The sequence below is a fragment of the Haematobia irritans genome, chromosome 5 (assembly GCF_050003625.1).
Source record: "Haematobia irritans isolate KBUSLIRL chromosome 5, ASM5000362v1, whole genome shotgun sequence".
Taxonomy (NCBI): domain Eukaryota; kingdom Metazoa; phylum Arthropoda; class Insecta; order Diptera; family Muscidae; genus Haematobia; species Haematobia irritans.
The window spans coordinates 144,985,942-145,002,198 of NC_134401.1; the positions used below are offsets into that span (position 1 = coordinate 144,985,942).

General features: G+C 28.1%; 1 protein-coding gene across 1 annotated transcript in view; it reads right to left on the reverse strand.

Moving 5' to 3' along the window:
• The window catches only part of EDTP (Egg-derived tyrosine phosphatase), a 43,241-nt gene extending 27,643 nt beyond the window's left edge, over positions 1-15,598 (reverse strand). The window contains exons 1-2 of the mRNA XM_075308916.1: positions 15,454-15,598; positions 14,823-15,298 (exon numbers count right to left, since the gene is read on the reverse strand). Of these exons, the coding sequence (XP_075165031.1) occupies positions 14,823-14,930 (108 nt within the window). The 5' untranslated portion in view covers positions 14,931-15,298; positions 15,454-15,598. The remainder of the gene's footprint in view (positions 1-14,822; positions 15,299-15,453) is intronic.
• Positions 15,599-16,257: the final 659 nt, after the last annotated feature.

Consider the following 16,257-nt stretch of genomic DNA (forward strand, 5'->3'; position numbering starts at 1 on the left):
TTCTATAGAAATAAAATTTGAACAAAATTTTCTATAGAAATAAAATTTTAACAAAATTTTCTATAGAAATAAAATTTTGACAAAATTTTCTATAGAAATAAAATTTTGACAAGATTTTCTATAGAAATAAAATTTTGACAAAATTTTCTATAGAAATAAAATTTTGACAAAATTTTCTATAGAAATAAAATTTTGGTAGATTATTTTTGGCTCGAGTGGTAACCATGATTATGAACCGAATAAAATTTTAACAGAATTTTCTATAGAAATAACATTTTGACAAAATTTTCTATAGAAATACAATTTTGAAAAAATTTTCTATAGAAATAAAACTTTGGTAGATTATTTTTGGCTCGCATGGCAACCATGATTATGAACCGATATGGACCAATTTTTGTGTGATTGGAGATCGGCTATATATAGCTATAGACCGATATGGACCAATTTTGGTATGGTTGTTAGCGGCCATATACTAACACCACGTTCCAAATTTGAACCGGATCGGATGAATGTTGCTCCTCCAAGAGGCTCAGGATGTCAAATCTGGAGAACGGTTTATATGGGGGCTATATATAATTATGGACCGATGTGGACCAATTTTTGCATGGTTATTAGAGACCATATACCAACATCATGTACCAAATTTCAGCCCGATCGGATGAAATTTGCTTTTCTTTGAGGCTCCGCAAGCCAAATCTGGGGATCGGTTTATATGGGCGCTATATATAATTATGGACCGATGTGGACCAATTTTTGCATGGTTATTAGAGACCATATACCAACACCATGTATCAAATTTCAGCAAGATCGGATGAAATTTGCTTCTCTTTGAGTCTTCGCAGGCCAAATCTGGGGATCGGTTTATATGGGGGCTACATATATTTATGGACCGATGTGGACCATGTACCAAATTTCAGCCGGATCGGATGAAATATGCTTCTGTTAGAGGCTCCACAAGCCAAATCTCAGGGTCCCTTTATATGGGGGCTATACGTAAAAGTGGACCGATATGGCCCATTTGCAATACCATCCGACCTACATCAATAACAACTACTTGTGCCAAGTTTCAAGTCGATAGCTTGTTTCGATCGGAAGTTAGCGTGATTTCAACAGACGGACGGACGGACATGCTTAGATCGACTAAGAATTTCACCACGAACCAGAATATATATACTTTATGGGGTCTTAGAGCAATATTTCGATGTGTTACAAACGGAATGACAAAGTTAATATACCCCCATCCCATGATGGAGGGTATAAAAAAGGTAAATGACACCAACAAACGCAAGCTATTGCGGTGTGCACGTGAAATTGTCGTGAATCACGAAAAATTTCGTGACTTACACCTGAGTCGTGAGTCACGCTGATGGCAACGGCGTGAATGTGCGTGATTAACAAACGTGAGTCACGAAATTAATTTCTTCGTGAGTGTGCATGAGTGACGAATTTCGGAAAAATACGCACACAAAAAAACATGCCCACGGACATAAAACGCTTACGATATAAATTCATTTACAATTTTAGTGACACCTGCGATGTTAAGAGTTTAATAACGCTCTCGATTTTAATCATGCTCATGTTTTCAAACACGTCCCTAAAGTAAATTAGTCATAAAATTATTCGTGAGTCACGATATTTTTCGCGAGTCAAGGTATTTTTCGTGAGTCACGTGCGTGCGTGAGTACAAATTTTCTTTTCGTGAGTGTGCATGAGCGTGAATCCTACCAAACAATATCGTGCGTTAGTAAGATTTTTCCGTCGTGAGTGTGCGTAAGCGTGAGTAAAATATCACTCACGTCCACACCTCTAGCAACAACTACGCAAAAAAGACTTGCATATGACAAATCCCTGCGCTTATTCTTAATAAAATTCATGTAAAGCAATTTCTTTTCGACTGATACATAAAAATTTTCCCTCAAAATACCGCAATATGTAGCCAATATCGGTGCATACTAGATCTTCGGTACATGCAAATATTAGTTCTACTTTAAATTACTTGTTGGAAAAAAATGTGTAAACATTTGCCCAATAGTGTGTATGTCTCTTTAAACTGTAATAGCAGCAATAAGAAACAATCTTATAAAATAAGTAAGTGTTGTAAAGTTGTGTCTTGGAAACCCGGATTTTAAAGCCTTCAGAAGTAATGGGCAAACAGCAAATGCTAGTTGGAGTATGAACTACTTTTGTTTTATTTTTTTTTTTGGTACCATGTCTCAAGAAATAGTTTTCAGTTATTTTTTTCGTCTTCTTTCACAAGACTTTGTTGAGGTAGTTATTTTGGAGTTGTGCTATTGTTATTTAGCTTAATTCAATGGATGGATGGATGGCTGGCCGGCTGGCTGGATGTTTACTAAGTCAGGTTTATATGTCTTGTTATGTTGTTTATTTGCAATCCAAGATTACTAGTAGAGTTGGTTCATAAAAATGCAATTTTACAAAAACAAAAAAAATAAAGAAAATTAAGAGAGCAACACCAGTTTCGAGTAGGTAGTACTACCAGTTACTGATTCTTGTGTGTGTGTTTTTATTTCATGTCGGAAAGCATCAGCGGGAACAGCAATGGGGATGTTGGTCACGACAATGAGCACATGAATGAATGTAACTAAAAGTGCACAGCATTCCCGTGACCACTCACATTTCATAAAAAAAGTTGTTGGCATTTTTACATTCACAATACGAAGAAAATGCACACCCAATAATAAAAAGCAAGAAAGTAATCGAATGAACGGGTTTTAATTATAACAACAAAATCACGACCACCTCCAACAATATTAGCAGAAACAACAACAATGTGATTCATTAAAACAGCTATGGAGAAAAGGCATAAAGAAAAAATGGTGATATGTAAGCCATTACATTTCTTACACCCCCACATTTTGAAAAGCTTTGATGTCTAAGAGGTCAATTAGAAAATTCAATCATTTTGTTTAAAGAAAAATTTCTTTCTGGGAATATTGGGCTCTGAGTTTTTAGTGAAATTGTTTATTTTGGGTAATATCAAATAATTTTTAGTCTAAAAAAAATATTTTAAAATAACGCCCACATAGTGTGATTTGCTTAAATTTTTGCAGGCACGGTTGCCACACTTTATTTTAAAAATAAACTACCAAAATTTTAAGAAAAATTTACCACAAATCTACCAAATTTAAAAAAAATTATTTTGATCAAATTTTTAAGGTTAAGGTGGGTATTAAGTTCGAGTTTAGCCGCTAAAATCGTCATTTTTTCACGATTACTTTTCTTTAATAATCCATTTTATGGAATACAAACTTTGTGAAAATTTGCTTTGGGCTATTCCCTATCAAGTTATAATGAAATCTGCAACTGAAATCTGATTTAGTTTTCACTTTAGTGAAAAAATTACGATTGTAGCGGCTAAACTTGAACTTAATACTAACCTTTAGTATGGAAAAAATATTTTACTTCGAATGAATGTGTGATCCCTCCTATTAGCGACAATTTTTTTGGGCGTAATATTTTGTCAAAATTTTATTTCTATTAAAATTTTTGTCAAAATTTTATTTCTATTAATAAAAATTTTGTCAAATTTTTATTTCTATAGAAAATTTTGTCAAAATGTTATTTCAATAGAAATTTTCTCAAAATTTTATTTCTATAGAATATTTTGTCAAAATTTTATTTCTATAGAAAATTTTATCAACTATTTGCTTTTATAGAAAATTTTATCATATATTTATTTTTATAGAAAATTTTGTCAAAATTTTATTTCTATAGAAGATTTTGTCAAAATTTTATTTCTATTATTGTTGTTTTTGCTTAAAACCATACATTGACAAAAATACAACTGTAGACAATTTTTATCAAAATTTAATCGCGTAAGCGGACGAACCACGTTAGGGAGAGTGCTAGCATAGCCTTAGAAAGGAAGGTGGGATAGTAGAAGGTAGTGGGGAGTGGTGGTTAAATACAAGGATAGGATGCGAACGAATCGCCCTATGATGAATCGGGTGCTGCTATGGAAGTTCGGCTGCGGTCGGTGCCACTCGCTTTACTACTCGTCAAGCCTCGATTGATCCATCGCTGGCGGTTGTTTCACGGTTTTCCGCAGATTGATTCTGATCGGGTCCCTGTTTGGGCGCCATTTTTCATAGACAATTTTGTCACAATTTTATTTTTATAGAAAATTTTGTCAACATTTTATTTCTATAGACAATTTCGTCCAAATTTTATTTTTATAGAAATATTTACTTTTATATAAAAATTTGTCATATATTTATTTTTATAGAAAATTGTGTGAAAAATTTTATTTCTCTAGAAAATTTTGTCAAAATTTTATTTTTATAGAAAATTTGGTCAAAATTTTATTTCTATAGAATATTTTGTCAAAATTTTATTTCTATAGAAAATGTTGTCAAAATTAAATATCTATAGAAAATTTCGTCAAAATTTTATTTCTATAGAAAATTTTGTCAAAATTTTATTTTTATAGAAAATTATGTCAAAATTTTACTTTTATAGAAAATTTTGTCAAAATTTTACTTTTATAGAAGATTTTATCAAATATTTACTTTTATAGAAAATTTTGACAAATATTTATTTTCATATAAAAATTTATTTTCATATAAAATATTTACTTTTATATAAAAATTTGTCATATATTTATTTGTATAGAAAATTGTGTCAAAATTTTATTTCTATAGAATATTTTGTCAAAAATTTATTTCTATAGAATATTTTGTCAAGATTTTATTTCTATATAAAATTTTGTCAAAATTGTATTTCTATAGAATTTTTTTTTCTATAGAAAATTTTATTTCTAAAGAAAATTTTGTCAAAATTTTATTTCTATAGAAAATTTTGTCAAAATTTTACTTCTATAGAATATTTTGTTAAAATTTTATTTCTATAAAAAATTTTGTCAAAATTTTATTTCTATAGAAAATTTTGTCAAAATTTTATTTCCATAGAAAATTTTGTCAAAATTTTATTTCTATATAAAATTTTGTCAAAATTTTATTTCTAAAGAAAATTTTGTCAAAATTTTATTTCTATATAAAATTTTGTCAAAATTTTATTTCTATATAAAATTTTGTCAAAATTGTATTTCTATAGGAAATTTTGTCAAAATTATATTTCTAAAGAAAATGTTGTCAAAATTTTATTTCTATAGAAAATTTTGTCAATATTTTATTTCTGTAGAAATTTTCGTCAAATTTTATTTCAATAGAAAATTTTGTCAAAATTTTATTTTTATAGAAAATGTTGTCAAAAGTTTATTTTTATAAAAAATGTTGTCAAAATTTTATTTCTAAAGAAAATTTTGTCAAAATTTTATTTCTATAGAAAATTTTGTTAATATTTTATTTCTGTAGAAAATTTCGTCAAAATGTTATTTCTATAGAAAATTTCGTCAAAATTTTATTTCTATAGAAAATTTTGTCAAAATTTTATTTTTATAGAAAATGTTGTCAAAAGTTTATTTTCATAAAAAAATTTTGTCAAATATTTATTTTTATATAATATTTGTCATATATTTATTTTTATAGAAAATATTGCCAAAATGTTATTTTTATAGATTTTGTCAAATATTTACTTTTATAGAAAATTTTGTCAAATATTTATTTTTATATAAAAATTTGTCATATATTTATTTTTATAGAAAAATTTGTCAAATATTTATTTTTATATAAAAATTTGTCATATATTTATTTTTATAGAAAATATTGCCAAAATTTTATTTTTTTAGATTTTGTTCCATTTGTATTTACTTTTATAGAAAATTTTGTCAAATATTTATTTTTATATAAAAATTTGTTATATATTTATTTTTATAGAATATTTTGTTGACATTTTATTTGTATAGAAAATTGTGTCAAAATTTAATTTTATATAAAAATATATATTTATTTTTATAGAAAATGTTGTCAACATTTTATTTTATAGAAAATTTTATCAAAATTTTATTTCTATAGAAAATTTTTCGAACATTTTATATCTGAAGAAAATTTTGACAAATTTTATTTCTGAAGAAAATGTTGTACCTCTACCAAAACATGAAGAATTCTATCAATCTACCAAACAGTAAAAAATCTACCATTTTTGGTGGCAACCGTATCCTGTATCCGTCACAATATTATGAATTAACAATAACTTTGGGCTGACACTACTTTGTTTGCGAATTGAAAACGCCCTTAATCTATAAATCTATGCGTATAACATAAAAATATCAAGTATTACGATAGAGCTGTCAGTTGGCAGATTGCAACACTAGGGTTGTCCCAATTCCACCAAATAAAGGGCAACCCTCGTAAACGAAATTAAGTGTGAAATGTGATTTTTAGGTCTTTCTTTACAAGACGAACGAAACGTTTGTGTGTTTCACGGCCCCAAAGCATATACCATCACCTGAGATGGAATATTAATTATGATTACCATTTGCAAGCTCAAATTCTTATGCGTTGACTAGACAATTACTCTTGAAATCCATCACGAACAATTTTATTTTCATTGCTTTATGCGAGACTAACGCATTACTACTGTGTTACGAATTCTCTTGTTGCCGATCAGACGCATATCCGATGTAAAGGTGATAATGATTTCTCATTAGCAGATCTTAGTTATCGTAAGACGTAATAAACTACAAGCAAATTCTCAAAATCCAAATGACTTCATCGTAGTGTATTTTATTTCGTAGTTGATTTTATTTAGATTAATTCACAAAAGTGGTTCATTAAGTGCATTATAAATAATCGAGAAACAAACATTTAAAGATCGAACATCCTTATTCCAAAAACAAATGCGTCAGCAACCTATCTCAAGTAAAATATAAAAATGTGTACTACGTAGCTTTGTAGGTAGTAGGTAATAGTATAATAAAATAGTAAAAATAAAATAAATAATATGTACATCATTTAAGAGGCGCACTGTCCCTTCATTTGCGTAATGAACTTGAACTTGTTTTGGTTAGATAGCGATTGCAAACTGCATTTGATAAGATACAATTTTCTACAAAAAAGTATTTTTATATGAATTCAAATGATTAAAACGTAATGGTCGACTATGATACTCCTCTAAGGAAATTGTGATGTGAGAAATTATGTCGACTAATGATAACCCCCAACTAAGGGTGCATATACATTATATACTATGTCCTTTATCAACTATTTAATTATAAAAAATTAAGAAAGCCAAACAATTTTGGTTACCAGCTATATTGATTAGATGGATCAAAATTACTTTGAGGAAACATGATAATTATGAAAAAGTAATAAACTAATTATTTCAAATACGTTTATATTAATTGTAGCCTATAATATCCATAAAACTAGTCTAAATTTACGATCTACATCATTTTCAAACGACATTTGTTTCTGTAGGGTAGCTCAACTGTAAACAATTCCCATTATTTGCAAAAACATGACATTGAAGGAGAAAGTGTATTATAACACCTTCACAATCGACAACGTCTGGCTTTTATCTTGATTTCATTATATTATAAAAGAAATTTTTAGAATTTTTATATATTATTGATGGTTGTGTTCACATGCCACCATAAAACGTACGGAAAATATTATTTATTTTGCACAATTGCTTGTGTTTAATAATTACCATTGGAATTTTCAATCAAACATAAAGGAAAGATAAAATTTTGAAACACAGTGACAGAACAATACATTTTATTTTATTAATTGAAAGGTGATAACCTTTATAAGATAGATGGATTATAAAAAAAATCGAATATTTTTATATTGTGGAAAGTGAAATATCCATTATATGTAATTTCTCGAAGTAACTAAAGGCCAGTTAATAACAATTTTCTTACAATATAAATGTCTGTGTAACAAAAAAGAATTTGAACCTCATACTACGTTGGGGTCATTTGATGAACCAAATCGTGTTTAACATTAGCGCTACCTTTAATTGGAAAAATGAGTTATATACTCGGTTGCCAAAGTTGGTAGAATTCTACCAAAAATCATACAATTTTTTACTGTTTGGTAAATTGGTAGAATTCATCATTATTTGGTAGATTTTGCGAAATCCCAGCAAAAAAATTTGGAAGTTCTTCCAAAGGTACAACTTTAAAAGCACTTCCAGAACATGCACTCCCAATGATGTTCTCTATTTTAACTACCCAGGAAGTTCTTTTAATTCATTTTTTTATAATTTTAACTTTTTTTGTTTCAAGTAGGTTAAAAACAGAGTAAGAATTAATAAAATGGTAGAAATCATTTAAATTTTGTCGAAAAAAATGCTAAATCCAATCTGAAAAATTTGTGAATTTTTGAAAATATTTGAGATCAAAAGTTTCCGACAAGCGTTAGAATTCATTAAAAATTATACAAATTATTTATTTGACAAAATATCACAGAATTTTTTAATTTACATCCAAAACATTGAATTCGGATCACACCTAAAGAAGTGATGCAAATTCAGTGCAACGGTTGTTGAAATGGAGGACTTCCGCCCTATGTCAAACCCATGTTAAATTCATCGCTTCTGCGTTAATTTTGCACCACTTCCGGATCCAAAAAGAATATTTTCATTACTTTTTGGCGACGCTGTTTTTGCTGGGATATTACTATTCGACTGACAAAATTTTCTATAGAAATAAAATTTTTTGCAAAAATTTTCTATAGAAATAAAATTTTGCAAAAATTTTCTATAGAAATAAAATTTTGCAAAAATTTTCAATAGAAATAAAGTTTTGCAAAAATTTTCTATGGAAATAAAGTTTTGCAAAAATTTGCTATAGAAATTAAATTTTTTTAAATTTTCTATAGAAATAAAATTTTGCAAAAATTATCTATAGAAATAAAATTTTGCAAAAATTTTCTTAGAAATAATATTTTGCAAAAATTTGCTATAGAAATAAAATATTGCAAAAATTTTCTATAGAAATAAAATTTTGCAAAAATTTTCTATAGAAATAACATTTTGCAAAAATTTTCTATAGAAATAAAATTTTGCAAAGATTTTCTATAGAAATTAATTTTTTTAAAAATTTTCAATAGAAATAAAATTTTGCAAAAATTTTCATTAGAAATAAAATTTTGCAAAAATTATCTATAGAATTTTTTTTTTTAATTTTCTATATAAACAAAATTTTGAGAAAATTTTCTATAGAAATAAAATTTCGAGAAACTTATCTATAGAAATAAATTTTTGCAAAAATTTCTATAGAAATAAAAATTCGAGAAAATTATCTATATAAATATAAATAAAATTACTATTCGACTGACAAAATTTTCTATAGAAATAAAATTTTTTGCAAAAATTTTCTATAGAAATAAAATTTTTTGCAAAAATTTTCTATAGAAATAAAATTTTGCAAAAATTATCTATAGAAATAAAATTTTGCAAAAATTTTCTTAGAAATAATATTTTGCAAAAATTTGCTATAGAAATAAAATATTGCAAAAATTTTCTATAGAAATAAAATTTTGCAAAAATTTTCTATAGAAATAACATTTTGCAAAAATTTTCTATAGAAATAAAATTTTGCAAAGATTTTCTATAGAAATTAATTTTTTTAAAAATTTTCAATAGAAATAAAATTTTGCAAAACTTTCTATAGAAATAAAATTTTGCAAAAATTATCTATAGAATTTTTTTTTTTTAAATTTTCTATATAAACAAAATTTTGAGAAAATTTTCTATAGAAATAAAATTTCGAGAAAATTATCTATAGAAATAAATTTTTGCAAAAATTTCTATAGAAATAAAAAATAAAAAAGAAATAAAAATTCGAGAAAATTATCTATATAAATATAAATAAAATTACTATTCGACTGACAAAATTTTCTATAGAAATAAAATTTTTTGCAAAAATTTTCTATAGAAATAAAATTTTTTGCAAAAATTTTCTATAGAAATAAAATTTTGCAAAAATTTTCTAAAGAAATCAATTTTTTTTTTTAATTTTCGGCAATCCAAAGTGATCATATAAAATAATTACAATTAATTTTATGTTAGTTAGCTGATGGCCTCTGTAGCCAATGCTACTATTGTAATATTATTCTTATATTATACTATAAGTCTAATTTTGTGAATAAATAAATAAATAAATAAAAATTTTCAATAGAAATAAAATTTTGCAAAAATTTGTTATAGAAATTAAATTTTGTTAAAATTTTCAATAGAAATAAAATTTTGCAAAAATTTGCTATAGAAATAAAATTTTGCGAAAGTTTGCTGTAGAAATTAAATTTTTTTAAAATTTTCTATAGAAATAAAATTTTGCAAAAATTTTCTATAGAAATAACATTTTGCAAAAATTTTCTATAGAAAAAAAATTTTGCAAAAATTTTCTATAGAAATTCATTTTTTTTTTAAATTTTCAATCGAAATAAAATTTTGCAAAAATTTTCTATAGAAATTAAATTTTTTATATTTTCTATAGAAATAAAATTTTGCAAAAATTATCAATAGAAATAAATTTTTTTTTTTAATTTTCTATATAAACAAAATTTTGAGAAAATTTTCTATAGAAATAAAATTTCGAGAAAACTATCTATAGAAATAAATTTTTGCAAAAATTTCTATAGAAATATAATTTTGAGAAAATGATCTATATTAATATAAATAAAATTTTGAGAAAATTTTCTATAGAAATAAAATTTCGAGAAAATTATCTATAGAAATAAAATTTCGACAAAATTATCTATAGAAATAAAATTTTGAGAAAATTATCTTTAGAAATAAAATTTTGAGAAAATTTTCTATAGAAATACAATTTTGACAAAATTGTTAATAGAAATACAATTTTGTAGTGTTTTGTAAAATTTTCTTCAAATTTTTGTAGATTATTTTTGACTCGAGTGGTAACCGTGGTTATATACGAATAAAATATTGCTATATAATCATAATTTTTGTATTAAAAACAAATTTTATGTATGCGAATATAGAGAAAATTGTCATCGGTCGAAGAGTTTTTGTCCCCATCTATTCTGTTTTTTTTTTGTTAATAAACAGACTTAAGATTAATTGGGGAAATAGTATTAAAAAATACAATTTAAAAATAAAAAATTAATAGATTAATACGATTAAAAATATATTCCTAAAATACAAGCAAAAAATTTAACCAAGAGTACAATGAAACGATATTTCTTTTAGGTCCACAATAGGGTGTACCGAATATGGTTTATAATATCGCCCATATTTTCAGTATCCCCCATATATAGCGATCTCCCGATTTGACTTCGAAATACCGTAGTTTTTATCCGATTTGCTTGAAATGCTAAATATAGAGGTAGTTTAGGTCAAAAATAGGCCGAATACTGTGTATATCGGTCCAAATTTTGTTAAAGCCCCTATAAAAACCTATCTCCCGTTTTGAATTCTTGGGCATCTAAATAACGCAATTTCTATCCAATAGTCTTTGTAAATTGTAAATCTAGAAGTATGTTAGAACAATAAAGAGATATGTCAAATTTGGTTTATATCGAGGTAGTTTGGGTCAAAAATAGGCCGAATATTGTGTATATCGGTCCACATTTTGGTGTAGGCCCACAAAGACATGTGCCGAATTTGCTGTTTATCCAAATTTTGTTAAAGTCCCTATAAAAACCTATCTCCCGTTTTGAATTCTTGGCCATCTAAACACCGCAATTTTTATCCTATAGTCTTTGTAAATTGAAAATCTAGAAGTATGTTAGAACAATAAAGAAAATATGTGAAATTTGGTTTATATCGGTAAATTTTTGATATAACCCTTATATACACCGGCCTTCCTTCTTGAGGTGATAGAGGGATTGATAATACAAATTGAACGAAACTAGAATACTGAATTTCTTTTTGAAATCATATGAAAGGCGTTATTTCTTCGGACGCTTAGCCGAGATGTTTAACATTCGTATAAAACTAAAAAAAATGTTTTTATATATTCAGAACCTAATGTGGTCTCCTCCAAATGTAGAAACTATAAATTTAACTTCGGGAAGCACACCATTTGAACTGATCTGCTTGGGAGAGTATCGGCAACGACGGCGGTTTCAAAGGAAACTATTAAATTTTGATTGCTGGTGATAAGTATTAAAGATTCGGCTTGGCCGAACTTACGGTTTCTGTTTATATTTATATTTACATTATAATGAAACAAATATGTATTACTTTCCGCTAGAGGCATTTTTAATCGGTGGTGGTTTCTCTACAAAAGCAACGTTTTTCCGAGTTCTGCATTGATCGAAACAAATAGTAGTTCGATGAAGCAACGTCAGGGATATATGGTCGATGCATCTAAACTTCCCATCCAAGTTCTCTCAGGGTTTGCTGAGTAATCAACAATGTGTGTAGTCTAGCGTTGTCCTGATCAGATTTGACTTCGGTTGCTTGCTTCAATCTAATAATTTTTACAGACAATGTATGCGTTACCTAAAAATTCTTTTTGAACCCACGTCTTTTTTAAATCGTACAAATCCGTTGGATGATGAATATTTAGTTCTTTGGCGATGTAATGGCTGATTATGTGATGGTCCTGGCCAATTCTTTCCATAAATTCATAGACATTTTCAACAATAGTTCGACCAGAACGAACAATTTTTGGAACTCAATGGACGATTGAGTTCATCGTCTCCGTAAAAAGTTCATTTTATTTGGAACAAAAAAGCAGAAAAGGAAAATAAAAATATTTCTACTGTTTTTCATTTTAGACTCTTGAAAACTCTATCCTATTATCGATCTTTAATCTTATAATAATCGCTGACTTTATTAATATGTTCAACAAATGTCTTATTGTCTAATAAAGATCCAAACAATATTAGATGTACTTAGTTAATGCGCAATGTGAACAAGAAAATGGAATAGTGTTTATTTTTATTTAAGTCGTATCTAAGAATTGTGTTAATTGATAGCAAATTACGCAGTATATGGTACTAAAAATAATCACCAATAAAGCCATCAACAATGTATAATAAAATATTCTTAACCATTATAAAGGTGTCTCAAATCCCAAAAGATCATCCAAACCACTGAACTAGTTACTAATAGATTGTACTAGTTAACAAAATTTTTTGCACAATACAATTGTAAACGGTTGATAACCTCTTCAAAATCCAATAGCCTTGCTGGAGGGTAAGGCGATTCATTCTATAATAATGGCGCCATATAAACATGTTATTAGTTCTATTCATAAAAATTGTTGTGAGAATGTAATGGAGAACGTGAATTACGTATAATAACAGCAGAAAAAAAATCAAAACTACAATTACCACCTGACACTTTGCACCTTGGAAAAAGGCAAAACAGAAAATAAACAGTGAAAAAACGAAACTTATACGTTCTAATGCATAAAATCAACTTGTATGACAGAAGAAAAAAAAGACATTTGTCTTAACTATAAGTGCTGACGACAACAATCTTTCAGTTACAACACCACACCGCACCTCCGTTGTCTTATTCCAAAACCATATCAGTTAGGCCGCGGTGCGGTTTAGTCCCCTCACCTAAAAATTATTATCAACTACAGTTTATTATTGTAGCTTCTCTCTCATTGTTATTGTAATAATAAATATTTTTTTATTTCTATTTGCTTATCTTGGTTAGAAAATATGAAGGAAACAAAAAAAAAAAAAAAAACAAAATAAGAAATAGTTTATTTATTTTGCAATCAACGCAACATGAACGAAAACATTGTAGCAAAAACAACTTTAGCTTCAAGCTATTGTCTCATAAAGTAAATTCTTCATACATATATGTTTATTAATAATTTTTATATTTTGTAAGCTAAAAAATTCGATTGAATCAATTTTGAATTTTTTTCTGGGTAAACATTCTAAAACTCCATATGAAAAAATCTATGTATTTCAAGCAGTAAATTATTTATGGCAGTGCCCTGTTCGGGAACCGATCCCGGCACCGAGGCTATGTCGCATGCACTGACAATTACGGCGCATGGTTATCATACAGTTAATATAAACTCATTAAAGTTATTTTTGTCAATGGCACATCACATTAGATGTACGCGCTTCCACTGCAGAACATATGTGTCACCATGGACCGCTTACTTTCGAACTAGTTAAAGACTTGGGATTTTCAAGTAGCTGATGTATGAGTAGGACCAAGCGCTTCAATCAGGTACTTCCAACCCAATTCCAATTTTACAACAAAGCGAGAGGAGGTGTATTTATGAGCCCCTCACTGATTTGTTTGAATTTGAAGCACCTTGGTGTGCTGATTCTAATGAGATAAAAAAGTCTTTAGATATAGACCTCAAAGGGATCAATAATTTAGTATGTCAAGTTTTTTTCTTGGTATAAAAAATATTGTTTTCTTATTTCTGAAATTCGGCAGGAAAACGACATTCCGCTATGGACAAATTCCAAAGTGGGCTATCGCGAGAGCAAAGAGGATTGAGTCCATAGTGAGTTAAGGCTATCCTAAAGGGGAATAATTGGTCGCCCTTCGGCTGGGGATTGAGACCCTCTGCTGGATCGATAAAGCCCAAAGGCATATAGGTGGCCGGACTTCGGCCGTGGTTTGGGACTTTCTCTTGTGAACAGAGTCCAAAGTGAGCTAACACGAGCATAAAGGAGAATAAGTGGCCAGACATTGAGACTTTCTTCTATGGGCATAGTCCATAATAGGTTAAAGCGAGCCCAAAGGAGAATAAGTGGCCGCAATTCGGACGGGGTTGGAGACTTTCTCCTATGGCCGCCAGAGTCCAAAGCAAGAATAAAAACATCCAATTCAAACAATTCGGTATGGGATCCATTAACTGCAGTTTAGTCCAATACTGTTGATTCAGTCATCATATATATAAAGTCTAAGGTCCATCTTTTCTGCTTATACCAAGGACATACATATATATATAGACATTAATACATCGGAAATTCTTATAATATAGCCATAAAGCCAGTACTTACCACTGAACCTTCCTCACAAGGACCTGCTTCGAAAGATTTTCTTTCGAAAATTTCTAACAAATCGTGCAAATCCTTCTGTGTCACTTCGTGCATGGTGTTGCTGGACATTACCACGATAATGCATTTAATTTATGCTAAATACTTTGGAATTATCGCCTTTCCTTCTTTTTTGTTGTATTAATATGTGGTGACTCCTAAGTTTTGGGCTCGAAAGTTGGATTCCTTTATTATTTTTGTGTTTATTCCTTTGGTTTTAATCAAAAGTAATATTAAATAACACATCAATACACACACGAATAAACCGACACGTACACAGCGCTCTCTCACACCCTCTTTCTCTTTCTTCACCCCCTTACTTGGTTGTTTGATTGCTGATGCTGTTTGTGGTGTTTTATCTTGTTTTGTATATTTATAAATATTTTATATTATACTATTTAATATTATTTTTCCGTTTTTGTTTTCGTCTAGCCCAGAAACTAAAACAACAACAACCACTCACAAAATGTTATGTTGTGTTTTTATTGCGTATTTAAATGGCAAGTGTGTGTTTGTATGTTTTTGTGTAAGTGTGCGTTAAATACGCCTTAAAAAACGCGTGGACTTTAAGATTCGGTTGTAATATTGCACAAACCAAAGGATCGCACGCGAAAATGAACCTTATGGACATTCATTGAATTTTCACTATTATTAATTGTGATATTATAACTGATATAGGGAGATATTATTAGACACTGATTTTGTTGAGATTTTATAAACACAGACTACTGTCGCACTGACAACGCAAAATAGTGAAGAGAAAAACACTAGCGATGACGATTTCGATTGGCGCTCGATAAATAATCCCAACATGTTAGGTATGACAAAACAATTACAGGTAGTGCATTACATACCACAGGTTATTGAAATCAGCAAACTATCAAATATTAATAAAACTGGGGTACAAATACTGGCTTTTCTAACTCCATTTGCAAGTTTTTAAGGCAGGATCATAACAAAACTATATGAAATTTCTACACTTTAAAGTTCGATTTCATTCTCATCTTTACTACAGACACGTTTATATAAATAAACTAATTCATAGAAAATAATAAATAAATAAAAACATACAATTTTTTGGAACATAGAAATTAATGTCGGTGTCGGTTGAAGTGCTTATGCTTGATTTGCAACATCAATTGCAGTGCCATTTATTTACATTTTGTTTTGTGTTTACTATTCCGATGCCCAGTACAAACGAAACACTTGTAAAATGTAATTCACCAAATAAAGTTTTTTTATTAATATTTGTGTTTAAATTTCATGCTATATACATTGTTTATATTCTACCATATAGAAGGGAGCAGCTAGATGGTGGTTGCTAGTTTATTACGAAAATACCTCTCCATGATATATTTTGTTTTATCAATCGATCTGATTACATTCTTAAATAATAATG